General features: G+C 34.9%; 1 protein-coding gene and 1 pseudogene across 25 annotated transcripts in view; one reads left to right on the top strand and one right to left on the bottom strand.

The window, feature by feature from the left end:
- Nucleotides 1–20,596, bottom strand: part of MON2 (MON2 homolog, regulator of endosome-to-Golgi trafficking) — a 114,602-nt gene that overhangs the window by 44,475 nt on the left and 49,531 nt on the right. For all 25 annotated transcript variants that reach the window (XR_014803486.1, XR_014803483.1, XR_014803485.1 and 22 more), the window contains 12 exons: nt 16,940–17,178; nt 14,823–14,904; nt 13,896–14,080; nt 13,069–13,181; nt 12,343–12,447; nt 11,919–11,999; nt 11,767–11,840; nt 11,587–11,677; nt 6,061–6,162; nt 4,842–4,952; nt 2,951–3,126; nt 577–739 (listed from right to left, as the gene is read on the bottom strand). Coding sequence is in view for 13 of the 25 variants with exons in the window: in XM_084956244.1 (XP_084812370.1) it covers nt 577–739; nt 2,951–3,126; nt 4,842–4,952; nt 6,061–6,162; nt 11,587–11,677; nt 11,767–11,840; nt 11,919–11,999; nt 12,343–12,447; nt 13,069–13,181; nt 13,896–14,080; nt 14,823–14,904; nt 16,940–17,178 (1,522 nt within the window). In the remaining 12 variants the exon portion in view is untranslated. The remainder of the gene's footprint in view (nt 1–576; nt 740–2,950; nt 3,127–4,841; nt 4,953–6,060; nt 6,163–11,586; nt 11,678–11,766; nt 11,841–11,918; nt 12,000–12,342; nt 12,448–13,068; nt 13,182–13,895; nt 14,081–14,822; nt 14,905–16,939; nt 17,179–20,596) is intronic.
- LOC110260832 (translation machinery-associated protein 7 pseudogene) lies at nt 18,169–19,295 on the top strand (annotated as a pseudogene).

Raw genomic sequence — 20,596 nt, 5'->3', positions numbered from 1 at the left:
AACTGTACTATTTCCATACTCAAGTTAAAGAAAATGAGGCTCAAGAGGTCAACAGTTTAACAATTAACAAGAGGTAGACAGAATTAAAATAGTACATGTATACCTGACAATCTAGGTTCTTCCAATATCATACGTTGCCTTCTAAACAGCTAACAAAGGAGTGTTGACATACTACAAGACTATGTAAATAGTAAAGCCTTTAACCAAAGCTTTATTTACTAAACAAGTAGCACATAAAAATGTTACTACCAAAATAATGCTGAATGAAAATCAATTACCGTTCAGAGTCAACTGAATATTTCTCTTGTATATAATCTTATTTGTTTACTAAATCCTCCCAGAACAAACCTTACAAAAGCCAAATTTCAGCTCAATATATCAAAACTGTTCCAAATATTCTTCTCTTAAAGCATTATTTCTTAAGTGATATTATTTAACCGTTCATGCAAGAGATAAGTTTGGTACTTCAAAGTCACTTAAATGACTTCAATGGAGTCAAAAGGATGCTTGCTTAGCATTCATTCTCAACTGTAGATAGTAATTTCTAGATGATTTAAGAAAGACAATGATACTTACTAATAAACCTATTGAAGTTAAACTAATATTAAGCTCTTGGTTATGAAGTCCAAAGCTACCTGCAACATCTACAACTATCTGCAGGCAAGTGCAAGGCATCGTTGGTAGAAAATCTGTCACAACCAACTGAAGACACTGGAATGCAGTTCGTATCAAAGATTCTCTGGAAAAAAAAAAAAAAAGGTAAAGAGATTTATACTCATGTATTTAACAGAAATGGAAGGAAAAATACATACCTTACAATAAAAGAAGCAAACTTTTACTTTAAAGTTGAAATAAGAAAACCTTCCCTAACACAGACAAGATCATACAGTACTACCAACATTTACATAAATGTAAAAAGAGACATGACATGCTTAAAAATAATTAACAGATAAAGAAGCTCATAGGAATATGAAATAAAAACAGTAGACTAAAAAAAGAAAAAGAAAATATGTATTAATGCCATATTCTTTCTGTTATGTATTAACTAAGTAAACAAAACTTAGACACTGAATGAGAAAAGGGAATTGGTTACAGCTACTTTCTCACCACTGCATCCTCAATATCTAGCATGGTGCCACACAATTCACTTATTGACTGAAAATGAGTTCCTTACTCTTTTGTATCTATAGTGTTTTTTATTTAAAATTCTACATCTGATGTATAAAAATAAAGAGTAATTCTGTATTCCAAATGAGGAGAACAAGAAGTATATCATTTTGGAAAGAAATTCTAGCAGTGAAAAACATAATGAAAATACATTATAAGAGTTCCCTTGTGGCACAGGGGGTTAAAGATCCAGCACTGTCACTGCAACAGCTTGGATTGTTACTGTGGTGTGGGTTTGATCCCTGGCCCAGGAACTTTTGCATGCTACAGGTACAGCCAAGAAAGAAAGGAAGGAAACACAATTGCTAACACACTGAGCATTTACTATATTATGTAGTTTTGTGTACTCTCTATTTTATAACTGCACTGTAGGTTGGGAGAAGAAACTTTAGCTGATCTAGGCTTTGGCTCATCTCTTTCCACATTAATCACCTCAATATTTTGTAGTATTTAAGGAAATTTGTTATTACAAGTAAATAAGATAATTTTCCATAATAGTCTCAAGCACCTCAACCATGTAAAACTCCCAAACTAGTCATCAAAACAAGATGAGTCCTACTGCCAAATTACAAATATATTCAAATATTTGCTAAATCTCTCCAGTGCAATGTCTGACCTTAAATTAAAGTTCATACATTTCCTATAAATGTGCTTTTCCTTCTGTAGTCCCTGTTTAGTTAATGATACCACAATCCAGTAAGCTGCCTAAGTCATAAATCTGGGAGTCAGCCCCGATTCTGTTTCCTATTTCTCCCTTCACCCCTATAGTCTGTCTATTAAGTAGCTCAAATCCATCTCCTCCTTTCTCTTTCTAGAGGGCACTGCAGGATTTCCCATTCCCCCTCCCCCCCACGCTGCTGACATAATGATACATCTCAAATGCATATGAGATCACATAATTCCTCTACCTAAAATCCCAAAATGCCTCCCAAATGTACTCAGGATAAATCCAAGTAATTTATAAAAGCATATGAAGTCTTTTACAGTGTTGGCTCTGCCCCACTCCAGAGGCATACACCGCTTTCAGTGGAGTCCTATTCTGTTTGTGGGGTAATAAAGTACTCAAGTTACTAAGATCCCACTTATAGGCCTTGCTTCTAAAACCAAAGGTTTCTACTTTTAGAGCAGGAACTATTTGTCCATGTAATCAGACTAACCAGCAAGCACAGTATACCCAGAGAGGTCAAACCCTAAATGCTCATTCGCATCTTATCAAATAGTTACCAAAAGAAAACTCAACCAATGGGTGTGTTACAAAGTGTGTCAGACTGGTGCATTTTTCTTTTTCTAAGTAAGAACCTTGTATCCATGTATAAATAGCAAAGAAACAGCAATTTTTCCATCCTTCCAAACAAACGGCTTAATGATTCCCTACAGCTACTTGGGGGTAGGGTTAAGAAAAGGGTCTAGATCTATTCTAGATCTTAAACCTAATCAGGAAGGGTATACATAAAAAATTACCGTCACCTCAAGATTTTTGGACGGATTCCCTTTTTCTGCCATTTTTTTGAATGTTAATTTTATCTCTTTGTCCTTTTTAGGGCCACGCCCACAGCATATGGACGTTCCCAGGCTAGGGGTCCAATCGGAGCTGTAGCCACTAGCCTATGCGAGAGCCACAGCAACGCGGAATCCGAACCTACACCACAGCTTATGGCAACGCCAGATCCTTAACCCACTGAGCAAGGCCAGGGATCAAACCCGCAACCCCATGGTTCCTAGTTGGATTGGTTAACCACTGAGCCACGACGGGAACTCCTGAATGTTAATTTTAAACACTTACCCTTGATCATTTCTGATTGCTCCCATAACTCCAAGTACTAATGGCCATCCAGGCCCAAGACTGTCTCCCTGACTCTGCAAAATCTGCAACACACATTCTAACTGCTTGAGTCGGATATCCGGGTGGTTAATACTGGACATCTCCTTTAATGGGTTCAGTAAAAGCAACTGCAGCCTCTGAAAAGGGAGCAAGAAACTAATTAGAAAGAGAAGCTCCAAAACATGGAAAGGCTCTGCTATTGCCTTTCAAGTTTAAATTCACCTCCACTCAGACTACAATGGTAAAGAGAATTTTTTTTTAAATAAAAGCAGCATTGAAAATGACTTCTCTAACAGTAATCATTAGGATTATTTTATCATCTGTCTTTTTTTTTTAATAAGAGAAAATAAAAATCAATCTTCAAGATGCTACAGTTCAGGATAAACAGGGAATGACCTTACGTTGAAAAGTATTAATTACACATCCATATAGAAGTGAATCTCACTAAAGGATATTTACCTATCTATTCATATCTAGCTCTGTTTGGAGAGAAGAAAACAACTCCCATTTCTAAAATTATCTTTCATTTGCTCTATTAAAATATATCACATATATTTAAATTTTAAATTATCAATATTTCTAAAAATGAATTAGCAAAGATGACATAAAACCACAAAATTTTATTACTGTTGGAAGCAATTTAAAAAACCCACTTTGTTCTACTCCTTTCAGCATTTAAAAACATTTGCGTCATTTTTAATTCTCTTCAAAGATTTATTTACTTAGTTCATGGACTGAACATTTATTAAACTCTATATGCCAGATATTAAGCTGGATGTTGCAGGTATATACATGGACAAGGACTTACTTTACAAAAATCTTAAATTATAGTAGAAAAAACTATGAAATCACTAAAATGTAAGCTCTATAAAAATGAAGATCTTGGAATTCCTGTTGTGGCTCAGAGGGTTATGAACCCAACTGGTATCCATGAGGATGCAGGTTTGACACCTGGCCTCACTTAGTGGATTAAGGATCCAATGTTGCCATGAGCTGTGGTGCAGGTCACAAATGCAGTCTGGATTCCACGCTGCTGTGGCTGTGGTACAGGCCAGCAGCTGCAGCTCTGATTAAACTCCTAGCCTAGGAACTTCCATATACGTAGAAATGGCCCTAAAAAGCAAAAAAAAAAAAAAAAATCTTTCTTATTTATTATTCCATTTCAAGAGCTAAAATACTGCCTTGTACATAGTATGTACTCAATAATTATGTGTTAAGGAAATTTGTAGAATACAACTACATACAATATAAGATGCTAATAAGGGCAATGGGAATGACTATTAAATGCCTCATCCCTACTCAATCTTCAAATAGTAAAACTTTGTGGACTTGTTAAAAACTATGTTAAGATATATGTGAATGTTTATGAAAGGACAAAAGAGTCATGACAAATGTAAACTCTGAAAGTATAAAATAACCTTTAACATTATTTGAAAATAAAAATATTTTATTGTGCTTGCCTGTTCTACCACTTGCTTTTCTCCATGTGAGGGTAATGAGAAAAAAAAAGTAGAGACAGGTAAGGACCAGAGGAAAACAGGCTAATAATGGGGCATTAGCACTGCATGAAGAAGCAAACTTCTAGACTGGGAGACCAATTCTAGGTAATTAATTAATTTAGTTCAGTGTCATTAACAAGAAAATTTCAAAAACTGTTAACATAGATAATCCTAAAAATCCAGGCATATCGACCTTCCATAAGAGATCCATGGCCTACAAATGAAATAAAATATTAAGCGATGAGACCCACTTTTAGAATATCATCTATTTGATAAATTAAGAAAAAGTTACATATGAGAGGGTATGATTTTTATATAAAGTACTTTCAAGAAAGAGGTAAGTTTTTTTTTACCTGGTTTTGTGAAAGTGGAGGATCATGGTTAAATGTTAATCCTGCTTTAATAAGTGAAGTTAAAGCTTCTGCGCCCCATTCTCTCATTCGAGAGTTTGGATGCTGGCACACCTAAAGGTACATACATTGAACAAAATGAAATATTTATTTTGTATACTTAAGCTAGGCCTTCCACATCGACTTGAGAAAAAAAAAATTAAAACATCACATTTTCTATTCTTTCACATATAAAAAATTATATCAAATGTTCATTTGAAGAAAATATTATATCCAAAATGTAAATAAGCTTACCTTCTGAATAAGAGGCAAGAGGAAGCAATAAAGAGAGAGAAGATAAAAGATGAAACTAAACAAGTCATGGAAAAGAAAGGATTTCATAAAAATAAATGTCATCGGAGTAAACGAAAAAAGCTGATACTGTGGTTCCTAATCAGGTCTATCCTCTTAATCAAATACTGAGCTAAAATTTTAAAAACTAGTTTTTTGCCATTTGATGAGAACATCCATAATGAAGGAATCTGCATATGTTCATTAATAGCTCATAAAAGTAATCCCAATAAAATGGAGGAAAAAAAGAGAAGAAAAGACAACTATATTTTTTTCTTATTAAGGACAATGCCTTTCTTAGGTTACTAAAATAATATGGAACATGGCAACCTAAACCTAAACTGCACATATACATGTATTCTGATAGAAGCAGCTGTTATTAAGAAGCAGCTAATTACTCAGATCCACCCCAATTTGAATACAAGAGAAAACATCCAGATAAAATTTCCTGGGCGCTACCTATAATTAGTGATACCAAACAGGTTTTTCCTCTGTAAAAGGGCTAATCCACAATCACAGGAAAGGCTGTAAAGGAGCAGTGTTTAATACTGAGTTTCAGCCCTAACTGCCTCGAAGTTTGAGAACTGGCTGAAGCTGAGAGGATCAAAAGATTATATAATAAAAGAAAGGGGTTCCACACTAGCAGATGAAGAGACTTTGGAGATTTCATTGATATATCACCCATTTTTGGCCAAAAAAAAAAAGGGAATCTATTCCTTCGCCAAAACAATTATCGTAAAACTTTAGTCCCTGATAAAACATACAGATAGAAGTACAAGGGAAAAAAATGTTAATGTTCATATTTCTTACGGTTATCCAGAATCATTAATTCACTATGAATGTCTGTATTTTAAACAGAAAGTAAATATGATAATTAAGAAAAAGAGGCTACCTCAAGTAGATGGCCAGTAAGAGGTCTCCACAGAATTTCTATTCGGTGCATGTTAACTAGACCAGTTTCTAGCAATTTGGCAACAGCGAAAAGAGATGGTTCCTAGAGAGAAAACAATACATTTTGATATTATAAGGAGAATTTGAGTATTTCAACTAAAACTGAGAGTACTGTGAAAAGTATGCTTATAATTAATATATGATTAATTACCCATAAATACAGTAAAACCTCAGTTATCAAAAGACAAGCTTTCCAGAGTTCCCATCGTGGCTCAGTGGTTAGCGAATCCGACTAGGAGCCATGAGGTTGCGGGTTCGATCCCTGGCCTTGCTCAGTGGGTTAAGGATCCGGCATTGCCAGGAGTGGAGGTGTAGGTCGCAGACGCGGCTCGGATCCCGCACTGCTGTGGCTCTGGTGTAGGCCGGTGGCTACAGCTCCGATTGGACCCCTAGCCTGGGAACCTCCATATGCTGTGGGAGCAGCCGAAGAAAATGGCAAAAAGACAAAAAAAAAAAAAAAAAAAAAAAAAAAAAAAAAAGACAAGCCTTCCTGTCCAACTTAAAGTATCTAGATAATAGCCCCTCACCAGAAAATCTGGTTGGAAAGAGAATGCCTTAGTGGAAAAAGAGTGAAAATTCATAAAATATACCAGACACACAGAATGGCTAGTCATCTGACCAGAAGGTAAGGATTTTGTTATGGAATGAACTGTGCTTCCCCTAAACTTGAAATGTTAAAATTATTACCCCCAGTGTGATAGTATTTAGAGATTGGGTCTATAAGATTATAGATTAAATATAATTACCCTATAAGGGGGTAATTAAGGTTAAATGAGGTCATAAGGATGGGGCCCCAATATAGTAGGATTAATGTCCTTAGAAGAAGAGACACCAGAGAGCTTGCAAGCACATGTGCTCTGCCTTTCCCTCTTCCTCCCACTTCCTTCTCCCTTTCCTTCTCTTGGCCAAGTGAGAACATAGTGAGAAGGCAGCAATATTCCAAGCCAGGAAGAGAGTTCACACCAGAACTGATCAGGCTGGCACCCTAATTTTGGATTTCCAGCTTCAAGAACTATAAGAAAATTCTTTATACAGTTTAAGTTATCCATTCTATAGTACTTTGTTACAGCAGGCTGAGCTGACCAATATACATTCTTATTAGTGAAGTCTTCAAATGCATAGGTTTTACGTGTGAAATGTCAGGAAATGTGAAAAACAAACAAAAAAAGTAGACAACGGAGACCAGAAGAAAGAAGTATGATGTTAAGAACAGGCAGAGGTAAGGGCTATCAGTTGAGACACTAACAGAAAAGTTGCAGAGACAGAAGACAAACCCTACTCTTCAGGTATTGGCATTTCTTTTTTCTTTTTTTTTAATTACTCAATGAATTTATCACATCTGTAGTTGTATAATGATCATCACAATCCAATTTCACAGGATTTCCATCCCACAACCCAACAGTTGCTGGCATTTCAACAACAGAAAGTATGTTAATGTACCTCATAAGTGGCTAAATTAGACTACTTGGCCCATTTGTTATAAGAAAAAATGAAAAGAATAAAGGACAACTATAGCTAATCCAATATTAATAGAGGTAGTAAAATATACTTAAATGCAAACTCAGCTGACTAAAACCATGGGAATATTCTGATGAGTGGCTGTGATGCTTCAAATGGAGGCAAAGCATTAGAAAATACAAAAGGCAATTGAAAGTAAAAAAGCAAATTATGAACACATTAATTTTATAATCTTAAAGAAATTTTTGTAATTATTCTATACTCAACATTTTTTACAGTGAGTGCTGATAAAAATCTAATATGGAAATATGGGATATAATTCTGTTTCCTAGCGGAAGCTGCTGTACCGAGTACATTTTGGGGTTTTAAGATAAATATGGTCAGGCTGACCCCTTCTGCATGTGCTAACACTATGCTGTACCGAGTACATTTTGGGGTTTTAAGATAAATATGGTCAGGCTGACCCCTTCTGCATGTGCTAACACTATAGGATCCTTAAAAAAAAAAGTTTTGGGTTTTTTTTTTTTTTTTTTTTTTTGCTTTTTAGGGCAGCACCTGTGGCATATGGAGATTCCCATGCTAGGGGTCAAAATGGAGTTACAGCTGCTGGCCCAGGGCACAGCAATGTGGGATCTGAGCTGGGTCTGCGACCTGCACCACAGCTCACAGCAATGCCAGATCCCCTACCCACTGAGTGAGGCCAGGGATCAAACCCACATCCTCATGGATATAAGTCACATTCATTTCTGCTGCACCACAACGGGAACTCCCCCAAAATTTCTGTGATAGAAAAATTTATTATTCTAGAGACAATATGATACAGTAGTTAAAACTGATGCCTGAATTTTTTTTTTTTTTTTTTTTGGCTGCACCCATGGCATGTGGAAGTTCCCAGACCAGAGATCAAACCCACACCACAGCAGTGTCCCAAGCCACTGCAGTGACAACAATGGATCCTTAATGCACTGTACCACCAGAGAACTCCATGTGAATATCTAAATCTCAACACTACTACTTAGTAGTATGTAAGCTTTGAGTAATTTAATTTTTTTATTGAGGTGTAGTTGACTTCGAATATTACTTTAGTTTCAGGTACACAGCATTCCCTTACCTTATTTTGTCCCTTCCTCCTTTCCTCTCCTCATAGGTAACTCCTAGCTTGTTCTCTATATCTATGGGTCTCTTTCTTTCTTTCTCTCTTTCTCTCTTCATTAGTTTGCTTTATTTTTAGATTCCACATGTAAGTGATAACATACAGTATCTGTCTTTCTCTGTCTGACTTATTCTACTAAGCATAATACCCTCCAGGTCCACTCAAGTTGTTGAAAAAGGCAAAATTTCATTATTTTTTATGGCTGCAAATGTTTTCAAATCTATAAAATGGAGATAAAAATACAAAAGCGAGCTCATGTTGAAAAGGGCCTAGCACATAATAAGTCCTCATAAACTGCCTAGTATTATTTCCCCCTCTCCCTCTTTCTTTTTATTCTAGTGAGGATATATATACAAAGGAATCATGTAGCACTTAAAAGAATGTATATGTCTAGGTTTCATACCCAAAGATTCTTGTATTCATGAAGTCTAGGATGTGGCCCTTTTTGAAGTTTTAAAAGGCACCATAGCTGATTTTAATGCACACAAATGTTAGAGCCACTAGTGAAGTGGTTAAGAATGGAGTTCTTGAATGAGACATATGTAGGTTCAATTCAAGCTCTACCAATTACTAAAAGGTGACCCTTGGTTATTTAGCTTAGTAATTTATTTAAGCTATTTTTATATTTCATCTGTGAAAAGGGAGTACTGGTACTAAACTTGACAGATCTGTCTTAAATGATTAAATAAAACAGTATAAGTACCTGACATAGAGTAAAAAAATGAGTAAAAGCTGTTTTATTATTTTTTTTCTTGTTATACTGAGCTTGGTAATGCGCCTGCACAAGTATCATCAACACTACCCTTTCCTAAGAAAGAATTTGCAAGCTTTACCATCAGCTACCTCCTCAACAAATTAATTTTAACACAAATGAAGACCAAATTCCTGAAATGAAGACCAAAAATGAGATGACTGGTCACTTTAAATCTACACCTAAAAGACAAATACTACACTCTTTAATCCCTAAGATATTTAACTCACTGAGAACAACTCACATTGATAAATTTTTTAAAAATCTATAAAAAATTACAAAAGTTTCTACTTACTTTTATATCTGAAAGTTTCTACTTACTTTTATATCTGAATATTTACAATAACTTTATAGAAAGTACAATTGAATAATAAACTGTTTAAGACCATCATAAAAATATTTTTAACTTTATAATTGAATACTTTTAAAAACTTTTATTTCCATTCCATATTCACCACATCATTTTATAAAATTAAATCCTAAAATGGAGAGATGTGACACCATTCTCAGGAAAGCCATCTCTATTCCAGTGTATATTTTTTCAACATCTGTTCCCTCCAAGTCTCCTTGAAATATCACAACTACTCATTCAACTCTCTTGAAACTTTACTTTTCAAAGTGAACATTATACTAATAATACTCAAATCTCTTATTTTTTTCTCAGTCCCCATTGATCTTGACTTCTTATAACATTTTCTCTTTTGACTTTCATTAACCTGCCCTTTCCTACCATCTATATCCTAACACTCCTTCAATACTCAGCTCCAATCACACAAATTTATCTTGATTAGTCTTAATTCACTTTAGTAAAAATATGTACTAAAAATGTCTTACATAACAAAGCAATAAGGATTCAGAGAATAGGTCTCATAACACTTAATATCTATACTGTTTAGACTCTTTTACCACCTTCACTGCCACTTATCCATGAGCCAAGTGGTTTATATGTTCGTTTAAAGTAGAAATCTTATATTTCCTTTATATTTTTCTAGCAGAATGTCATGTACATAGTAAACATACTATACTTGTTAGTAAATACATAGATTCTCAAGCCATTAACATATAAACCTGCTCAGATTTCATTAGGGCACTCTATTAAAAATATTATACTTTTCTCAATGATGTAAGATTACTGAAAGTATCAAGAATTTGATTACTTCACTGTATTTTATATTATCTTGCCTTGAGTTGGAGTAAACTATAATACACTTTTTCAAACCCCTGCATGTTTATGTAATTCTCTAGCTATGAGCTACAAACACACATAACTTTGCCCTAATAAGATCTTATTGGCCAATCTTTAAATGAGTCACATGAGCCAAGACAACAAGCCATACATAGAATTATTATTAAAGACAATGCAGAAAACATAATTTTGGATTCTACCCTTGGATATTAAACAAATACAAGCTGCATTCTCTGTCTTTTAAAACATTTCCTAGATGTCTTCAGTTATTTGTAAATGGTCCAACTATTCTATTTATTCATTTTAAAATGCAGAAAGCATTTTAAATAATTTCTAAGGTATAAACCCAAATAATCCTGTGCTTTCCAAGTTTAACAGAAAATAATACTCTTGAGCATAGAAAGAAATGTTCTCAAAAGTACTTTTCTATTCATTTAGTCAATAAACAAAGCAAAAATTTAATTTTCAAGGTGGGGAGAATCATTACCTTCAGAAAGAAATGATTAGCTCCTTATTTTCCATCCCAACGAAGGCAAGAGAAACTGAGACATATATTCCTTGATTTAAAACTTGTATTGTCCCAATCATAAGTTGTAATCATAAAGATTATTATGGCATTTATAAATGTGATGTAGAATTATTCCTTACAGAAATTATTTTTATATCAAAATATTTTTTAAAATATTCAGTATACAATTTAAAATCATAATACATATTGGGATATACTACGAGCCTAAAAACATCCTCTTCACTGCCCTTTCAACAAACAAATAACAACCATAAATGTAAAAACCCAACAAAGCAGGGCTAGTCTAGTAGCTATTGGTCCCATTTGTAAAACACCAAGATCATAATGAATACACACCTTATTTAACTAAATAATGTACCATATTTAACAAAGAAAGATAGAATATCATACCTTATTATTTCCATAGGCCATATCCATTGCTTCAAGGGATAAGGAACAAAGTGCATTTATTAAATGATGCAGTGATACGTCATCAAGATACCTAAAATTAAAATGAAGAAATAAAACATTCTGATCTAGAATACACAGTTAACAATAATGTCTGTATCAATTTAAGAAACTAACACTTACTGTGAGCTTTCAAACAATCTTGAAAGAATATTAGAAATCACTGGTAAATCTGTCATGACTGCTGTTGTTAGGACCTGAGAGAAGAACAAACTTAAATGTAACATATAAACATTTGAGGAAGTACTAACTGAGTAAAAATTATTAGAGCTTACTGTACTGGGTCCTTCCACAGCTCTCCCAGGTTTCAAAGCACCACCACTACTAGGCTTTAATCCCAAAATCCATACAAGATGCTGTAAAATTAAATTTAAAAAAATCAAAACAAATTTATAAACTTACAAAAATTCTAATAACTAAAATTAAAATTAGCAATAGTTTTAATGACTAAATTTAAATCAGTAATATTCATACAAAATACTTATTACACCAAGCAGAGGGAGTAGAACAGGACATTATGAGAAACATCCCATTGTTTTGTACAATATGAGCCATATCTTTTCTTTTTTCCAATTTCCCCCTTTTCATACTGTCTGTTCCTGAGGCCTGCCAAAAGCACCAATAGGTACTGCTTAATTTAACTGTTAGTACTTAGATATAAAAACAACACTGTCCTCTGACCCAGAGACTATAACATACCTGTAGAGTTGCCAAGACAAGTTGCCATGATGTTCCAAGAACAGCCCCATGGCAGTGTGCCAAGTTAAGTAAAGTCCTCATACACTGGATATTTTTAGAAGTTAGCTATATTAAAAAAGGATATATTTGCAAGAACTGTTATGAATATCTGAAAATTAAACGCTTATAAAGAAGTATTATATTCAAATACTTTAAATAAAAAAACAAAAATATTAAGAAAACATACATGGGGAGTTCCCGTCGTGGCGCAGTGGTTAACGAATCCAACTAGGAACCATGAGGTTGCGGATTCAGTCCCTGGCCTTGCTCAGTGGGCTAAGGATCTGGCGTTGCCGTGAGCTGTGGTGTAGGTTGCAGACGTGGCTTGGATCCCTTGTTGCTGTGGCTCTGGCGTAGGCCGGCGGCTACAGCTCTGATTAGACCCCTAGCCTGGGAACCTCCATATGCCACGGGAGCGGCCCTAGAAAAGGCAAAAAGCCAAAGAAAAGAAAAAAAAAAGGAAACATACATGGATGGTTTTGTATAGATCAAATTCATTTGCTTAAAAGCTGTTACAATAGTTGGTTATGATAATGTCACTGCATATTTATCTAATTTCATCTAAAAGTGTCATTCAGATAAAAGAAAGTAAGTATAATAACAAATTTTGGAAAACAAAAAAAATGTACAAAAGGTTTTCTTGATAGTTAATTGGTTTTAACTGGTAACCAAAAAAAGAAAAAGTACCATCACTGTTCCTTGAGGCTGGACTGCTAGTGGTTGACCCACTGCTACAACCTGCTGGTGAGATTCACTTGATGGACTGATCATCATAACATTTTGGCCCTGAATGGAATATGCTAGAACACAAAGGAAAACCGAAATAATTAAAGTATACTTTTCAAAGAAATGCTATATTTAAAACATTAATTTGACTAAATTAAATTCAACTATGACACTTATTTAGTTACCTATTATCCATAGGCAAACATTTTGAAAACTCAGGAGGTACAAAGATGAATTAAGCAAATATTAAATAATTTTCCTTATAACTTTAACAAATTATAAAACTGGTAGATTTCTTCATAAGCAAAACAGAATTTAGGACACACTATTTTAAACATGTATTCCCAGTAAACTTTTCCACTTAGAGACCAATACTCACATTTTTAGTTTGTATATCATATTGAAATTGACTTATATTACATGTAACAAACTTGTATGTTTTCACAGTATTCAAAAATAAATTTTTTTGAATGTCAACTCTAAGTGGTGGCAAACATTACTGTTCTACTAGTTTCATTAAAAAAAAAAATAATAACCTAACCATTCCCAAAGTATGTTAGAGTTCACAAAGGACTTCTAGATTTATCTTCTTTCGCCCTCATGATTATTGTTTAAAATTGGCATTATTCTCTCCCACCCCCACCTCGTCATTAAAAGATGGAAGAAACTGAGGCTCAGGAACATTAACATCTCATAGAATCATTGAGTGGAAATGAATTTCATAATCTCTTCTCTAGGCCAAGTCACCGTACTAGACAAATAAAACCCTGAAGAAGCTGAAGTCTTACATTTGTTGGAAAGTGTGGCTGCAGTGGTGGTATTCAGTACAGTGAGAGCATAATGGGGAGGCAGGGAACCTTTGCACATTGCAGTTATAAAGGCATCCCTTGAAGTTACAAGGCCCAGTCTTCCACAAAGAGCAGCCATCGTCAGTTCAGCTTTTAAAATGTTCTCAGTGGCAGCTTCATCTGTGCTGAAAAGATAAGGCATTTTATTTAATATGACTAATTTAATTTTTAATTATGCTGCAAACATAATGTGGAATTAGGTATTCAGTGAAGTTTCAAGAAAATCTATTTAAAAATTTGTCAAAATCAATTTGCTTAAGAAGGAATTTTAACTAATAAGCATATAACATGAAAATCTAAACTGGCTATAAGCAATTTATGACACATATATTCATTATTGAAGAAAACATTCAAGAACTCAAAGACTGGGAGTTCCCTTGTGGTGCAGCAGATTAAGGGTCCCACACTGTCACTGCAGTGGCTCAGGCTGCTGCTGTGGCTCAGGTTTGATCCCTGACCTAAGATTCAGGCATGGCCAACAAAATAAAGTAAAATAAAATAAACTTTAAAAAAAAAAGAATTCAAAGATTTAACTTAAAAATAGCAAGCAATTTAAAATCGGTAAATTCTAAGATTCTGAAAGAAAACATCAAAAAAACTGAATAATATAATCATCATCATTGTAAAAGTAGTAATAAAGCTTAAAATGAAAAAGGCATTCTACTATTTTAGGATTGTACTTTCCATTATAATATGTGACAACGGGATGGGGAAGAAGGACAGTAGAAAAAGAATAATATTCTACGCACATAAAAAGCTAATACTAGGAAATAATTCTCAGGACAAATTTAAGTAAATCATTTTAATGATTTGTTTTTTTTTTTTTTAACTGCCACATGCAATATAAAACTTCCAAAGATTTAATACCTGGCATCAAGAAGGAGTGAGAGTGCAGCAAGTAGACCACACCAGCAGGCATTGACCATTTCTTCCCAAACAGCTCTACTAACTTAAAGGAAAAAACATACAATACTTAATGATACTTTCAGATGTTCTAGCACTTGACAATATGTGGAAAATCAAAAATCTCCCTCATCACTTGGTAATGTATCAAATACTCCAAAAACAACTCAATTTTTAAATATTTAAGTTCCTATATTTAATGTATAATCCAAATAAATGAAAATTTTAAAACCATACCATGGTTTCAGAATTCAAGAGGTCTTAAAACTAAGTTGTTTTAAAATACCAATTAACTGACAGACATCTTTAAAATAAATATATAATAGTTCCTCTTCCCTTCCATTTCACCAGGCCAGACTTCAGCTGGCAGTGAGACAATGCAATAAGCTGGCTCACTAAGGAGACTGGTTATAAACATTGGGAATTGTGCAAGTAAATAAATACACTGAGTAAAAGAGGATCAAGTTTCGCACTGCTGTTGAAGGAAATCACAAATACGGTAAGTTAAAAGCACACCCTGAGGTGGGAGTTTCCTGGTGGCACAATGAGTTAAGGACCCGGGATTGTCACTGCTGCACTCTGGTCAATGTTGTGGCTCAGGTTTGATCCTTGGCCTAGGCGTTTTTGCATGACACAGGCACAGACAACACATTTTAAATAAAAAACTAAACTAAACCTTGCGGTATTAAACTAGAGCTGGAGAAGGTGATGTGACTTCATTGTATTTATATATGTTTTAAATATACATATATATTTTTAATATGGAGATATGTGTGCTCGTGTATGTGTGTATTTCCTATTCAAATAGCAAGAAGCATACCTAGTGCCCATGTGATAGTTTCCCGTGGCATATGGAGGTTCCCAGGCTAGGGGTCGAATTGGAGCTGTAGCCACTGGCCTACACCAGAGCCACAGCAACGCAGGATCCAAGCCGCGTCTGCAACCTACACCACAGCTCACGGCAACGCCGGATCCTTAGCCCACTGAGCAAGGGCAGGGACCGAATCCGCAATCTCATGGTTCCTAGTTGGATTCGTTAACCACTGCGCCACGACGGGAACTCCCCATGTGATAGTTTCTAAATACTGTTCTCCACTAAAAGGAACTAAGGCTCCTTGGAGAAATAACTGATTCCTGGGTTAGAAAAGAAAAGTCCAAGATGAGCTTAGTATATTTTTTTGTATCAGATAGTAAGGTAGTGCTCAGAAAATGACATGGGATGATAAAAGGATACAGGAGTCACACTGAAAAGGATCCCAACTGGCCATGTCAGCGATAATGAATGTCAAACCAAATAATGATAACCACAGACTGTAACCTTTTGAATAAAATAGGAATTCAAGAGTCTGTACTAATACAAATAAATAAATGACACAAAATAAATGAGGAAGGAAAAGCTCTCTTTTATAGAAGGTATCTCAAAGCATTTCTCCACAAAAAAATTAATAATTAACTTTATACTGAAGAAATAAAACATTAACCAAATGATAAAAGTTAATGTCACCAATGTACATAGCACAGCAACATTTCTGTGGTTGCTCTGCCAAAAGTGAACATACTGGATCTAATCATGAGGAAACAAAAATAAACCCAAGTTGATGGGTCTGTCCTCTTCAAAATGTCAAGGTCACATAAAACATATGGGAAAATTAAGGAATTGTTCTAGACCGAAGGAGAGTATAGGGACATGTAACTAAATCTGCAAATAATCCCAGACCATGAAGGGTATCACTGGGGGAAATGGCAAAATCTGAAGGGTATCTGGGATTTGATGACATACTGAAGTGATGCTAAATTTCTGATGGTGATTGTCCTGTTGTTATGTAGGAAACTGTCCTTATTTTTAGAAAACTCACATTAAACTCTTAAGGGGTAATGGGGCATCATGTCTAACTTATTCTCAAATAGTTCAGAAAAAAAGTATAGTGACATATATATAAAAGGAAGGATAACGCGAGTATGATAGTGTTAGGATATAAGAATGAAGGATATATAGAAACTATCACAATTTTTATAACTTCTCTGTAAATTTTAAATTATTTCAAAATAAAAATTAAAAATACAGAATCATAATAATATACCTATTTCCTTATCCATCTGGTCTGATGTTGACTGGAATTCTTGCTGTTCTGATGATGACTGTGTTGGTGAAGAAACTGCTTCAGTGGTAGTAGTCAGACATTCTGTTTCAACTTCTCCTAGCTCTCCTTCAATCATAGTAGTGATTCCACGTACAAGGTCTAGCAAGCAATGGAATGCCACAGACATAGCATAACCTTCTGGTATAGTTGGGGGCTCAACTTTGTCCAACATCTCTAGGCTGAAATTATGAAAAAAAAAAACAGATACTTCCCAATGAGAAGCCACAGTGATAAAAATACGTATAACTATTTCCATAATTTATAGATTACAGAAATGAAGATGAACAGAATAGCAAAAGTAAATGGCCACTGCTGAGTTTTCTTCCTTTGGATGATGTATCCTTCATGTTGTTCTAAGAAAATGATTAGAAAACTTAAGGCCTGAGCAGGGTTATAACTGATTATCTTAATAATTTACTTTTTGCCTCTCCCCCAAGCTGTGCCAATATGTTCACTGTTGATATTAGAAAATTAAAGGCACATTCAAAATGGAAAAAGATTATAAACTGTCCAAATTCTAACTTGGGCACTTTTAAAATAAAAGTGCTATGTAAAATAGGTTTAAAAAAAACACACAGTCTAAAGTATAGCACAGCACAGGGAACTATACTCAATATTGTGTAATAACCTAAAACGGAAAAAAATCTGAAAAGAATGTATATATACTTGCATATCTGAATCATTTTGTTTTACATGTTAAACTAATACAGCATTGTAAATTAACTATACTTTGATTTTAAAAAATTAGAAAAATAGGAAGTTCCTGTTGTGGCTCAGTGTGTTAAGAACCCAACTAGTATCCATGAGGATGCAGATTTGATCCCTTGCCCCATTCAGTAGGTTAAGGATCTGGAGTTGCTGTAAGCTGCAGTGTAGGTTGCAGATGTAGCTCCAATCCCGCGTTGCTGTGACTATGGTGTAGGCCAGCAGCTACAGCTCTGATTTGACCCCAGCCCAGGAACTTCCATAAGCCACAGGTGCAGCCCCAAAGGGGGCGGGGGGAAGGTTAGAAAAATAAATAAAATAAAATAAGGTGCTATAAAATCAAATCAATCCTATAAAGAGGAATAGATGCTTTTGCACTGGTGAAAAGTAGTGAGATATCCAGTCATCCTATCATCTCTGATAAAATGTGCCAACAGAGTTAAAATAATACATTGAGCATCAGTATGTTGTGTTCAGATTTTAGAGTAAGTTATATTCCATAATTAGGACATAGCTTTCATAAGGAAAGACAACAAATCTTGTTTTAAATCATGAGAAACAGGGAATTATGATTTTAAATTACTTAAAACTGAAATGTCAAAGAAATTCAATGCAAAAAGGATAATTCAATGAACTAACGGATATACACATGTAAAACAGTGATGTTGACGCCCCACCTCCTACCATATACAAAAATTCACTCCAAATGAATCAACGACCTACATGTAAGAGCTAAAGCCAAAAACCCTTAGAAGAAATCAGGGACGAAAGTCTTTATGACTTCAAAATATGAAATGTTCTTTTAGGTATGATATCAAAAAGCACAAGCAACAAAAGAAAAAACATAAATTGAATTCATCAAAACTAAAAACTATTGTGTTCCAAAGGATACTATCAAGAAAAACCCACGGAATATGAGAAAACTTTTGCAAATGATGTATCTAATAAAGGAACAGATCTTGACTATACAAGAACTCTCACAACTCAATATAAAAAGACAACCGAATTAAAAAGGAGCATAGGATTTAAAGAGACATTTCTCCCAAGACGATATATAAATGGCCAACACCTTGACACCCTAGTATACTTGCCTCTATAGCAAGGCAAAGCTTAAGAGAAATCAGTGATATCAATTCTTCTGAATGACTAAGAATAACAATATTTCAGTCCTCTATGACTTTTTAATAATTTTAGGCAAAACAAAAAGCTGCACAGTAAAATATCATTGTGATGTTACAATGCAGGTTGACATACACAAATTCATGATTTAAACTAGTCAGAGATTCTGCTTCACACTTTAATTCTTAATTTACTGTCACTGGAATAGTGTTTTAATTAGGTATGTAGGCATCTGGTGGTGGGTCTGGGGAAGGGGCAGCAGGTGCCCTATTGGGCCACAAAGGTGACAAGAAGCCCCTGAAGCAGCCCAAGGAGACAGATGAGAAAGATAAGGCATTCAAGAAACAGAAGGAGGAGAAGAAGAGAGGAGGAGTTAAAAGCAAAGGCTGCAGGGAAAGGTCCCTTGGTCACAGGCGCAATTAAGAAACCTGGCAAAAAGTTGGGAAAAATAAAAATCATTAAAAAAAAATAAAAAATATGGAGTTCCTGTCGTGGCTCAGTGGTTAGTGAATCCGACTAGGAACCATGGGATTGCGGGTTCGATCCCTGGCCTTGCTCAGTGGGTCAAGGATCCGGAGTTGCCGTGAGCTGTGGTGTAGGTCGCAGACGCGGCTTGGATCCCACGTTGCTGTGTCTCTGGAATAGGCCGGTGGCTACAGCTCCAATTAGACCCCCTAGCCTGGGAACCTCCATATGCCACAGGAGTGGCCCAAGAAATGGCAAAAAGACCACAAAAATAAATAAATAAAATTAAATATAAAAAAAAATAAAAAATAAATAAACCAGCTATGACAGAAAAAATAAAAATCATCTAAAAACTTTTTAAAAATGAAAAAAAAAAAAAGAAATCTGGCAAAAAGTAATATGTTTCTTGTTCCTGAGGCAATGATGACCGTTAATTTCATTCCTGTTTAAACATTTGGATTCCCCGTCATAACATCTGTTGCCATCTATAGCTAGAATGAAGTGTTGTCTTAGAACCTACTGTACATTTAACATTAAACTTTTGTTTAAAAAATTATGCTTATTACCCAAAATATATTAATATAGTGCTGAAAGCACTATATTTCGCCAAGACCTAAGAAAAATCAACAACACACTGCAGAATCTGTATTTGTTACACTGAAATGGCTAATAACAAAATACTGCTAAATAACACACATGGAAGCCATTAAACACTTTTAATTAATCAAACTAAAAGTTCCATGTGTTAAATCCTAACGATGTAATTAGCTAAACACTTAACTGTTTTCACATATAGAATCCTGGTGGTAGATACATCACTACTTCCATTGAGGAAACTGAGATTTCTAAATAGGTAAACTAGTTTGCTGAAGCTAATTCAGTACCAGAAGACCTAAGTCCACTAGGCCTGAAATCAAACCACATACTTAAATCAAAAAGCCATAAAGAACTGGGAGTTCTCATTGTGGCTCAGTGGTAAAGAATCCGACCAGGACCGGTATGTATGAGGATATGGGTTTGATCCCTGGCCTTGCTCAGTGGGTTAAGGATCTGGCATTGCCATGAGCTGCGGTGTAGGTCGCAGACACAGCTCAGATCTGATGTTGCTATGTAGGCCAGCAGCTGCAGCTCTGATTCAGTCCCTAGCTGGGAAACTTCCATATAATATGGGTGCAGCCCTAAAAAGACAGGAAACATTTTAGGATAAAATATAATCACTAATAATACCATTCGTTAAAAAAAATAATGCGGAGTTCCCGTCGTGGCGCAGTGGTTGGCGAATCTGACTAGGAACCATGAGGTTGAGGG

Source organism: Sus scrofa, chromosome 5 (assembly GCF_054392235.1).
Source record: "Sus scrofa isolate SSC_HxYL_T2T_F1_AM1 chromosome 5, Sscrofa_HxYL_maternal_Yorkshire_Landrace_v2.0, whole genome shotgun sequence".
In the NCBI taxonomy this organism is placed as follows: Eukaryota; Metazoa; Chordata; class Mammalia; order Artiodactyla; family Suidae; genus Sus; species Sus scrofa.
Note: the sequence above shows the minus strand (reverse complement) of the source record. Positions and strands in the feature narration are given on the sequence as shown.